Genomic DNA, 12,533 nt, shown 5'->3' with positions numbered 1-12,533 from the left:
CTCAAAAGAGCATTGATAATTATTTTTGGATTATTATATCTCCAACTTACTGATCATGCTAACTTACCATGAGCTGTAGGTTTAGTAATTTTTACGCAGGTGTTCCCTGAGACCTGAAGGTTACTTCAAGGGTTCTTCCAGGGCAAAAAGGTTGAAAAAGGCTGCCCGGAGGGTCTTCCAGAAAAGAAGAGGGGGACAAAGATGCAATGAATTATTAGTTCAGTAGTTTTAATAGATTCTTATTAGCAGTGAATTAATCTGAAGTGATAACTATCTAAGATGCAAACAAGTTCATTCTGTAAAGGTTTGAGCAAAGTTTATACAACAGGGTATGATGGCCTTAACAGTGAAAAGGGAATATTAAAGCAATAAACAAGACCAATGTAACATACACGAAATGCTGAAGGAACTCAGCAGGTCAGGCAGCATCCATGGAAATGAACAGTCAATGTTTTGGGTCAAAACCCTGCTTCAGGACTTTCCAGTTAGTAAGAAGGTTAGTATGAATCTGTGAAGAGAGAAAATCAAAGTTAATAAGTCATACATAACATTCTGAAGTAGCAGATTAGCAATTATTTATATCCTTGTTTACATATCCACGCATCTGGCTATAAAATGTATCAAAAGCTTCATGCATTTAAAATTGAAATAGTTGAGGAGAACATGACTGTATCATCCACTTTGGCCAAAAACTCAGATCAATCGTAGGTAAATCTAAAAATATGCCCAGGTGCTTCAGTAACTCCTTTAAATGTAGTTTTCTGCAGTTTTGTTCCATTCCATTCTCAGATGTCTAATTTCAGAGGCAGCATGATACCAGATAGTATCGGCTCATTGGACCAGTGCTAGGGATTTCGAAAAAAGTAAAGTCAGGAAAGGTACCCATTCTTATTTTTTTTTTATCAAACTATATTTAATTCATAATAAAAAATATTCACAAAAACAAACAGTGCAATGCCTTTTCAGTCTTCACATTTATAGTCAATGCTTTCAGTACTGTTCTATGACATACCTACACTCTAGTAACACTACTGCCACTGGTGGCTCTCTAGGGTGGTACACAACTACAACAATTGAAAAGTTCCTTGCTCAACCCAGCCCCACCCTCTCCAGTAGCAGAAGAATCCTATACTCCTCTAACAATGACTTGGGAAGATAAGTTTCAGGAAGGCAGGAGAGAGCCAGGCGGGCTATAATTACCCATGTCTTCACCTTTTAAAATAAATTGATTGCTAACATTTGCTGTCATTAATGAAGATGGGCGCCAGCAGGTTTCCAGAATGTTAAAACAATAGCCTGGAAAGTGTTAGCCAGACAAACAATTCTGAAAAGTATGTACTTGTGAGCAATAATTGGATAAGTGTGAAAAGAATATATAAAATAAAGGTGGGAGGTCTGCTGATTGATTGGGACTGTACTGTGAAGGTGTCAGGTGGACTGAACTTGGTTAATGCCAGAGGCACAGTAAGCTGAGACATCGCATTACAGGGGATGGGTAAAACATAGAATTGCTTTAGAAACTGACAAGGTACAGATGCAATTAGCAGTGATTTGTTGAAGTCTGTAGGGCAGTGAGAGAATGTAGATGCACTTGGTCACAAATCGACAAATTAGAAGAGATATAATGACAAGCCTGTCTGGAAAGGCTACCTCCTAGGGGGTTTTTAGGGCCAAATTACAGAGTAGTGTTTTGCAATAAATGACCAGGCGAGTGGATGGAGAGAAAAAAAAATGTCCTTTGTAAAAGATAAACTGTTCTTCTAGTAATTTCAAAATTGATTTGTCATCTTTGTTAACCAAACTGCTTTTTAATTCAATCCAAGATTGTTTATTATCATTCTTCAGTACACGATTTGAAAGGAGAACTAAACGGTTGTTACTTTGGCTCCGATGCAGTATAAAAAATACAATAGATATAAAAGCAAGCTATAAAACACATTGTACAAGTAACTTGAATGTGGCCTTAAATACATACATAATATATCTTTGCCCCTCCTTCCTCCTTCCACCTTCCAGGCGTTATATATCCCCTGAAGTACCTTGGTGATGTGATGACGCTGTTCAGAAGCCGCAACATTAAGTGTCAGTAAGGTAGTCAACAGTTGATGGGCATCAGATCCACTCCTCAGCAAACATTCTCAATACACAATGTCCTGCAGGAAATCACTGGAAGCAGGGGTAACCCCGGCTGAGTCATTTACCGTCATTAACCCAAAACTATTGTTTTTACAAGTCATCCCTATCTCTTCCACCCCAACCAAACATAAGCTAATAGAGTGAAATTTTCTGTCAATTTGTATTACATGCAAACATTTTGTTTGCTCTAGGGGCAGCATGGTGGCAAAACAGTTAGCATTACACTTTACAGCACCAGCGACCGGGCTTCAATTCCTACTGCTGCTTGTAAGGAGCTGGTACGTTCTCCACATGATTGTGTGGGCTTCCTCCCTATTCCAAAGACATTTGGGTTAATTGGTCACACGGCTGTAATTGGGTGGCATGGGTTCGTTGGGCCAGAAGGGCCTGTTACCCTGCTGTATCTTTTTTCAAAAAATTCCACTTCTCCTCTAATGTTTAGTTCATGTAGAGTTATGTTATAGGAGCAAAGGTTGGTTTTCTCAGTCATCGTCAGGTTCACAAACAACGTAGTGTAGTGGTAACAGATTAGATCCATTACCTTTCCAGACTTTATGTACGTGGCATATTAAATAAAATTCCCAGCCATATTTTTAGCTAGCCTGAAAGGGTACTCTGTATGATTGGTATTGTCAGCACCAGCTGTTTTATTGGAATCAACACCACATTACTCATGACACACGCAGTGTTTTTGTGAAAAGCTGGACTGAAATTCCTTCTGAGTCTGAAAATGTTCTTTTCAAGCCCCATGCCGGGGCAAGAGCATGTTCAGGCTGTCACACTGATGTAGGCAGCCTGAAGGAAAGAGGCAGGAAGGATAGAAAAATTGACAATCCTGGTGTTTGACAAGTGTCTGCTCTGATGGTTCAGATGGATGCAGGGTATCCTGCAGCGGTGATAAAGGCTTTGAATTGGATGGCCAGCCTCCATTTCCATTCAACCAACTCCACCATTCATAATTCCCTGGAGTGTAGGAAAATGAGGGAAGAATTGATAGATGAATATGAAATTTTGAGGGGTATAGGTAGAGTAAATGCAAGCAGTCTTTTTCCACTGAAGTTGGGTGAGACTAGAATTAGAGGTCATGGGTTAAGAGTGAAAGGTGAAATGTTTAAGGGCAACATGAGAGGGAACTTCTTCATTCAGAGCATGGTGTGAATGTGGAATGAGCTGCCAGTGGAAATGGTGGTTGTGGGTTCGATTTCAATATTTGAGAGAAGCGTGGATGGGAGAGGTATGGAGACCCAAGGTCCAGGTGTAGGTCAATGAGACTAGGCAGAGTAATAGCTTGGCATAGACTAGATCGGCCGTAAGGTCTCTTTCTGTGCTGTAGTACTGTGTGACTCTTGCTATATATGTGACGTAGCTGCATCATGTTCATTATCTTTTGATTGCACTTGGGCATTACCTGCATTAAAAGCTCTATATAAACCAAAAGTGTTATCCCTTCTGAGAAATAAGATAGAGTGTCTAGAAATTGGGTAATTAGTTTTGGAGTTCTGTGCATGTGTGAGTTGTAGCAGTATCTCCAATTGAATCACCTGTTTAAAAATAGTGTGAAATTGCCAAAAGCACATTAGGACAGTCGCACAAACTCTGAAGCAGTTCCCATAGAGAGCTGCTTGAGAAGCTCACAACTGCTCTGTCATTACTGCACTGATTACTATGACAGCCACAGAACAGCTGCTACAAAACTTGATGGGAAATGTAGCAGAAAGGGGAAAATGGCGATATTCTCTGTGTATATACACCACTTCTATCCTGACATGTGGGTTGCGCAATTAAGCCCTTTGCCAAGTATGATTCCATGCCAGAGAAAGACAATGATCAAGGGAGCAGAGATTACAGCATACAGTGCTGATGTGATTGGTGTAAATAAGCTATGAACAGTGAGGGAAGTGCCATTGGCACAGTTATCCTTATCCTGAGCATTTAAAACCAAGATTGGCAGACATTGTGACCAGACCTGTGAATTTAAGGCTCATTGTTTATATCTCTGCAAAGTACTCCATTTTATCAAAGTGTTCAATGCAGAAATAGTCCCCAGAGGTTTCAATTGATGCCAGCAATGGCACAACTGAAAGCAGGAAGCTTCAGATATGCTGAAGTGAATTACTCACATTTGAACCTAGGTGAATTTCACCATAAGTAAAATTGCAAGTGCACTTACCTTGGGTACTATTGCTTTTATTCTCAATTTTTTCCTGATATATGGCTGTTGATGGATCCAATTTCTACTCGTGAAAGGTGAAGACAGTGTGAGATGAGAAGAGGGATAAAAGGCACAGCAGGTTGCACAAAGGATTCACTGTAATCTTGTGACATTGAGTTTGGAATGAGATTAAACCCGGGTATTGACACCAGATCTGTCATTAATTCAGGTTTACCTCCTATTTTGAACATTTTTTCCCCCTCTAGTCCAAATACCTAGAGTTTACCTATAAGTGTTTTTAAATGTTTGTCACGCCATTACTTTCTCTTGAGGTAAGATTATGGTGTCAAGAGCTATAGGCACAGTTTTTCCCAATTCATTGTCAGTAGCTGGAATGTGTATAGCAGCTTGATTTTCTGACGGCTTTCCCTGGCTACACTAGACGAGATGTTCTACCTTGAAACTCTTCATTAAGTTTTCTGACCAGTAGTTGGCTGGTTTATGTTGGTTCTTTAAATTCAATTTGCTAGACTAAGGCAGGCTACCTTCTCAAATTTTTGTCTTGCATGTCTTATATTTCCATGGATTCGGGGAAGGCCGGCATCGTTTTTCTTTGGAACATCACGTTACAATTTTATGGGAGCAGCCTCCTTTTTTACAAAACATTAAAATAGTTTCTTCCTGAGTACCAATTTTCTCCTTAATAAATCGACATATTTATATGAACATGTTTGACCAGAGACATTGTCAAGGCCAATCCTCTCAGAGCATTTCTAATCCATGGGAAAGACCAAATGCAAAGTTAATGTTTTACTGCAGCATTCTGTCCTTAATTTCATATTTACATAATAAATCCTGTTCCATATTTATAATGGAAAACGCATTCAAGATAGAACATTACAGCACAGTACAGGCCCTTCAGCTCATGATGTTGTGCCAACCTTTTACCCTACTCCAAGATCAATCTAACCAGTCCCTCCTACGTAACCCACCATTTTTCTATCATCCGTACGCCCATCAGACTCTTAAATATCCCTAATATATTTGCCTCCGCTACCCATGGCAGTGCATTCCATGCACCCATCACTCTGTTTTAAAAAAAAACTACATCTGACATTTTCCCTCTGCTTTCATCCAATCATCATAAAACTATGCCCTCTTGAATCTTTTCCTCACTTGAAAAAGTCATTGTTGTCCACTTTATGCCTCTTAGCGTTTTATACACCTCTATCAAGTCACCTCCCTTCCTCTTTTGCTCCAAAGAAAAAAGCCGTAGCTCACTCAACCTGTCCTCATAAGTCATGATGTCTAATCCAGGCAGCACCCTAGAAAATCACCTCTGCACCCTTTCTAAAGCTTTCAGATCCTTCCTATAATGAGGGGGCCAGAACTGAACACACTACTCCTAGTATTCCTTTATAAACCTGTCTTGCTGTTAATTGCAATTTAGATTGAAAAATGGTAGACAGACTTGAAGTTTTTGTATGTTAGTAAATCTATATGTTAATATAGATTAGCCCACACAAAATGCTGCAGGAATTCAGCAGGTCAGGTAGCACCTATGGGGAGGAATAAATAGCCAACATTTCATGTCAGAAGTTCTGATTTATTCCTCCCCATAGATGCTCCAGCATTTTGTGTGTGTTACTCTAGACTTCAAGCACCTGCAGAATATATTGTGTTTGTGTTAATGTAGATTTTCTTATCATTCTTAGCTATGTGGTACACACTGGACTTGCTGATAAGCTATACGGCTGTTTCCTCTCCATACAAGGACCTGTCGATGAACAACCTAAAATTGCTTCCTTTCTCCAAAATGTTACAGCCCTGCTGCACAGTATGTGTCGTCTTTGCTTCAATATTGTTAATCGGTAGGTGTCTAAGCAATGAATTTCTGGGTCTTTGACTCAACTACAGTGCACCAAGTGAACTCTTCAAAGCTATAAATTCTTTGAAAATAATTCCTTGTCAATGTATTCTTAACTTTTCATTTCTTGACCTAGCTTAAAATTGCTGCTAAATGCAAGAAATCTAGGTTCGTGCATTACTTTTCCAGGGTATGGTATTATTGGGTGGTGGGGTAGAGATCTGTCTCTACCAAAGGAGGTGTAAGGTGCTTCTTCTCTCTGCCAGCCTGCAGGTCACCAGTGGGCAAAGTGTAGCATCTGCTTAGCAACCCCCCCCCCCTGCATTAGTTACCAAAAGAGAAGCAGGGATGATCAACAGTTCTTTTAGAACTTAAGGTAGAGAACTTGGGAAAATATTCTTAATTATTCCTGAAGTTTTTCTGATTAAATGTGGTTAATAAAAGTCATTATTGTCCTTCTACTCCAGAAGCATGTAAAACATGTCTTTATTTATTGAGGTACAGCTCAGACTAGGCCCTTCCGGCCCTTCAAGCCACACCGCCCAGCAACCTCCAATTTAACCCTAGCCTAACCACAGGATAATTTACAATGACTAATTAACCTACCAACCAGTACATCTTTGGACTGCGGGAGGAAACCAGAACACCCAAAGGTGTTTATACTCCACACCAACCGCATCCTAACTTCCTTAATAAATCTCCATCAACCATTCCATTCTTCTTCAACTTCCCTTTCTATGTAACCACATGACTCACTTCAACTACTACCCGCAGAAGCTGATTGCATTGGAACCACTTTCTCAGGAAAGAAGTTTCTTCTGCAACTCTGTGGTTTAGGAGACTAATAGACTACATATTCACAACCAGTGCTGTCAGTTCTAGCTAAATGGTTTTATTGTTAAGTGAATGCATGAAGTCAGAGCTTGTAAGCAGTCAGGCAATCTTTGAAATCTTATAGTACTGATGTGGAATGGAACATGGAAAAGGTGAAGAAGCTGTGGAGGTAGAGCTAGCAGGGCATGGGAAACCTTGGCCACAACTGGAAGCAGTGAAGGCAGTTTGGCCTAAAAGAAAGGCAAAATTATTTTGAGTATTTTAACAATATACTGACCCTGTCTCACCTCCTCCTGCCTCTCTTCCTCTCCCCCCTAACATCGTCTCCCTCTCCCCCTCCCACTCCCTCACCTTCTGTCACCTCCCTCATCCCTTCTACCCCATCCACTCCCCCCACTCCCCATCCCTTCTTTCTCCTCACCCTTCTTTCCCTCTCTCTTCCCACCCTCTCCCTCTCTCCACCTGATCAATCTTGATTACCACTGCATCACAGACATTTCCCTTCCACCGTTAAACACACACTTCTTTTCTCACTTTTCTAGTTTTAATTATGGGTCATTGATTATAATGTTAACTTTATTGCTCTCTTTCTTTCTTTCTACAGATGTTGCCAGATATTTTCTAATATCTGTAGTTTTTTTTCTTTTCGTGTGACTGTTGATTGGCTTCTATTGTCCTTTCCTGCAACTACAGTGGGAAAGTACTACTTATTTTAAGGTTGCTTTGGACTACTCTGAAGTTTTGAATGATACTGTTTAAAAGAAAGTTATTTTATATATACTATAAATCTGATTCCACAATGGATTCATTGCTGCAAATAAGTTTTTCATTACGACTGTGCATATATGTACTTGTGCACGTGACAATAAATTTGACTTTGACGTATCCTTCCTGCACTTAGTACAACAAATTATGTTAAGTAAAATTAAATCTCCGTTTGAAGCTCATCAAACAACTCAGACATGTTAGTCTGTAGCGGAGCGTGTAGGAGTGACATAAAGCATGACCCCTCATCCATTGTGACTTCTGTGGAAGCAGCTGCCTGTCAACTGACATTTCAGGTGACATGGGCGATGCTCGGCAGGGTCAATGCGGCTAAAGAAAGAGACTTTGGCATTCGAGCAGTTTACCAAACTTTGCAGTTTCTGTCTTTTTTCCATGCTAACTAAAACATTTTAATAAGATTTGATTTATCTGTTACTTGATCTTTGGTGGAAAGGGTTTATATTCTTCCTTTTACAATAGAAATAATCAATAGGGTCACCAGTTGAGAATCTGTTTACTTGTGGTGATATACCCCATGGTTCCTACACCTGATTGATATTCAGAGCCCCTAGTAAAAAGCACAACCAGGGTAGTCAAGAGGCGCAGAAACTAAATCAAAATTTAAGAATAGATGATTGAGGGAAGGAAAAGAGAGTAAAGTGGCCAGTTTGCTTTACACTCAAATTAAACTGCAGCAATTGAAGTGAACATGATATTACCTGTGTGGAAGTGGTATCTCATCTCCTGAGTTGAATGTACTTCAGAGCTTGCCCCAGTCAAACAACAATATGTAGAGTCTGTCCGTAGAAAGTTAAAACCACTTCACAAACTGATCCATTACTGACTAGAGGGGAAATGAGTACAATATTTTTAAGTGCAGAATTGTTGCAGTGAAACACACTGCAAGTTGGTGGATTTTTCAAAACAGAAAATAAACCAATTTCAAACAGATGAGAAAGAGCAGGGTGAATAGAGCTAGGTTTATATGTTTCTATCAAGGAGAAATATGTTGTTGGAAGATGTATCCAATCTCAGTATCTTAATGCATTGGCGCACCAGCATTTATATCCTAATGAGTTATCCTGTCATTTTGGCAGATCGCACAACATATTTGAGAACAAAAGGCATGACCCAACAGGACTGTCCGCAGTTTTGCAATCTACTGAGCTAGTGGGCGTTCTCAACATGCTTTACTGCATCCTCCTTCATGGTACGGTTCCTGACCACAACACCTCCCCACCAGTTGAAACCTACCCACAACATATCATTCAAGTTGCAATTCAGAGTCTTCGCTTCTTAAACAGCTTTGCATTTTTGGATCTTCCCACTTTTCAGGTGAGAGGAGCTTCATTGGGGAATTGTTGATCGAGACAAACAACTAAAACTGTTTTGGATTCTCTAATATGGTCCCTTTCTTAAATAAGTGTACACGCCTGTGGAGGAGTTTGAACTTTTTAAAAATGCAAGATTAATTTAGTGATCTAGTTCAATCAAACTCTTTACTTCAGTTGAGTTACACTCAGTGGCCACTTTATTAGGTACACCTGTATGCCTGCTTGTTAATGCAAATATCTAATCAGTGAATCATGTGGCAGCAACTCAATGCATGAGGTCATGCAGACATGATTAAGAGGTTCAGTTGTTGATCAGACCACACATCAAAATGGGGAAGAAATGTGATCTAAGTGACTTTCACTGTGGAGTGATTGTTGGTGCCAGATGGGATGGTTTGGGTATCTCAGAAACTGCTGACCTCCTGGGATTTTCACACACAAAACAACAAAAAAAAACCTAGTGAGTGGCAGTCTGTAGCGAAAACACCTTGTTAATGAGAGAGGTCAGAGGAGAATAGCCAGACTGGTTCAAGCTGACAGGAAGGCGACAGTAATTCAAATAACCACACATTATAACTTTAGTGTGTACAAGAGCTTTTCTGAATGCACAACACGTCAAACCTTGAAGTGGATGGGCTACAGCAGCAGACGACCACACCAGTTCCAAGATGTACCTAATAAACTGACTGATGACTGTATTTATTAACTAATTGCAAAACATAAGTTCTTAGTGGGATGGATATGGTATACATGGGAGATTTTTTTTCTCAGTCTAGGGCTGAGAGTCACAATCTCAAAATAAGTGCTGGCCATTCAAAATTAAAATGAGAAATGTCCTTATTCGAGAGATAGTAAATCCATGGGATTCTCAACACTGAAAGGCAGTGAAGGTTCAGTCATTGAGTGCATTCAAAATGGATATCAATAGATTTCTGCATATTAACCAGATTGAAGGAAATCGGAATAGAGCAGGAAAATGGCATTTGAATAGAATATCAGCCATAATCTTGTGACTGGCACCTCAGAACCAAAGGACGGAATGGCCTTGACCCGCTTCTATTTCAAAATCAATAAACTGCAGATGCCAGAAGCTGGAATTCTAAACCAGAAACACAAATCCTGGGCAGGTCTGGTCCCAAGTGTGGAAAGAGAACAGTTAATGTTTTGCGGGGTCTCAAAACAGAGTGGGTAACAATTTTTCCTTCCACAGAAGCTGTTCCCATCAATTTTGATTTTTGTTCCTGCTCATGTTTCTTATGTTAAATGTTAGCACAAACGTACTCATTCAACTGGGACTGTACATAGTTTACTCATTCCATCCCTTTCTTTCAAATAGGCTGTGTGTGGTGCTGAGGGACTCTCTCTGGCATTCCGCCACATTGTTAGTTCACTGCTGTGGTATTGTTACCATCACACTAGTGAGGACCTGCTGCATGAAGTCATCGTCTGCGTAGGGTATTTTACTGTAAACCACCCTGACAATCAGGTAAGCAACAATCTCTCTGCAATTTAAAATACATGTCCCTATTGTGCGTACGCGCGTGTGTGTGTGTAATTGCACCCAGATTGAATGATGATGTTTGGTTATTGCTAACCGTTCCAGTGACTTGTGCAAGCTGGTCACAATATGATCACTGATATTGATTCAGCCTTCCACCAATCTAACAATTGTGATCTAATGCTTTCAGTTAAATTGTCTATGCACTGTATAAACAAATATTCTGAAACATAAACAGACAGAACTAAAACTTACATCATGACCTGTTGCCTGAAGTCATCATTTAGATTGTTTCAGTTTTATCTTGAACATTGAAAGGTGAATTATTTGAGGACAACTTGAGGGGTACTTCTTCAGTCAGAGGGTGATGAGAGTGTAGAATGAGCTGCCAGCAGAAATAGTGGATACAGCTTACATTGCATCATTTAAAAGAAGTTTGAATAAGGGTATTGAAGAGTATAGTACTGGCGCAAGTCGAGGGGACAAGGCAGAATAGCAGTTTGGCATGGACTAGAGGGGAAGAAAGGCCAGTTTCTACCCCATATGATTTAATTGTGATTTAAAAAAAACAACAAATGCCGAGACATGGTGTGACAAAGAGCCTATTTCTGACCTGTGCGATTATGACTCCAAACTGATGGTACATCTTTTAAGTGTATGGTACTCTTTATTAAATGTTAAGTTACAATGGCAGATGTTGAATAAGGAAATATTGAAATCCTACGGTGTTGAGATTTCCTTCCTTTCTGTTTAAACCTGATCCCTGTTTATCTTCGGCTCAGACTGAGAATTGTAAGTTGGTCTCCTGCAAACCCTTGGCTTGACAAGATGTTCAAGGTGAAAAGGTCCACTACCATTACAACCTATTAAAAAATCTAGCACTGCAACTTCAAAAAAAATACACACACAATTTTGTTTTGATACTTGTATAACTTGTATAGAACATGAAAGGGGGAATTACGGGTACTGCATTCAGCTTAAAAAAAATCAGTAATAGGCACAATTCAAGTAGAACACTGTACAAATCTGAACTTGCACTGCATCTAATGCTATTACAGAAGGTTCCAAAACACAGAATCTGACTTCCCAACAGCACAGCTGAACTGTTGTTACTGACTGAAATCAGTTTACTGCAGAGTTGGAGGTAACAAGGGTGAGGAGCAAACATTTACCTACTATGATGTAGTTATATAATTTAATGAAGTATTCACAGTACATAGAATTTTAGACAGCATCTACGGAGGGAAAAAACAGTTGATGTTTTGGGCAAGACCCTTCATCAGGATTGGAAATGAAGGGGGCAGAAGCCAGGTGCGTCTTTATTGCTGGAAATTTACAGCATCTCTTGTGTTTAGATAGAATTTTATACATTTATTGGCTGAACCTGTGATTTAAACTGTTTTATGTTTTAATTGTCTACTTAGTGAATTTTAGCAGAACATTTCATTTTGAGGTATTATTGAGAGACTAGAAAAAATTATTATCCTGCAATATGTGGCAAAAGCAAGCACAGAGGAGTGTGGGTTTGTTTTGGTAGAAGTAAATTTAGAACAATTTATAAACATTTTTATTCACATACAAATGATAATGTAAAAAAAAAACTTCCGGTATAGGAACTGAACTGAAAATCCCAAAACCTCTTAAGAAAGTTGAATGCTGAACTAGGTGGACTTCTAGATCTGGCTGGGTGAATCAATTAAAAGGGATAGAATGGATCTACACAGCATTGTGTTAGAAATAGTGTCAATTGTATTTCTTTAATAAAACTTTTACACATCATGCTTTTTTACAATCCAGTTTAAAGTTGTGCAGCTTTTAATTATTTTAATTATTTCCAACTTGTACAGGACGAACTTGCCATTGCCTGTTCTCTGTAAGTGCCCAATAGTGGCTTTGTTTTTTTTTGGCTCCTGATGAATGAAGAAATTCATGTACGTTCAACATAGC

At 39.4% G+C, this 12,533-nt stretch overlaps 1 protein-coding gene across 6 annotated transcripts in view; it reads left to right on the top strand.

Annotated features, from left to right (window-relative positions):
• scaper (S-phase cyclin A-associated protein in the ER) overlaps positions 1–12,533 on the top strand; it is a 351,667-nt gene that overhangs the window by 295,237 nt on the left and 43,897 nt on the right. For all 6 annotated transcript variants that reach the window (XM_072282778.1, XM_072282779.1, XM_072282777.1 and 3 more), the window contains 3 exons: positions 6,004–6,159; positions 8,852–9,089; positions 10,425–10,574. In XM_072282778.1, the coding sequence (XP_072138879.1) occupies positions 6,004–6,159; positions 8,852–9,089; positions 10,425–10,574 (544 nt within the window). The remainder of the gene's footprint in view (positions 1–6,003; positions 6,160–8,851; positions 9,090–10,424; positions 10,575–12,533) is intronic.

The sequence above is a fragment of the Mobula birostris genome, chromosome 18, assembly GCF_030028105.1.
Source record: "Mobula birostris isolate sMobBir1 chromosome 18, sMobBir1.hap1, whole genome shotgun sequence".
NCBI classification, from domain to species: Eukaryota; Metazoa; Chordata; class Chondrichthyes; order Myliobatiformes; family Myliobatidae; genus Mobula; species Mobula birostris.
Note: the sequence above shows the minus strand (reverse complement) of the source record. Positions and strands in the feature narration are given on the sequence as shown.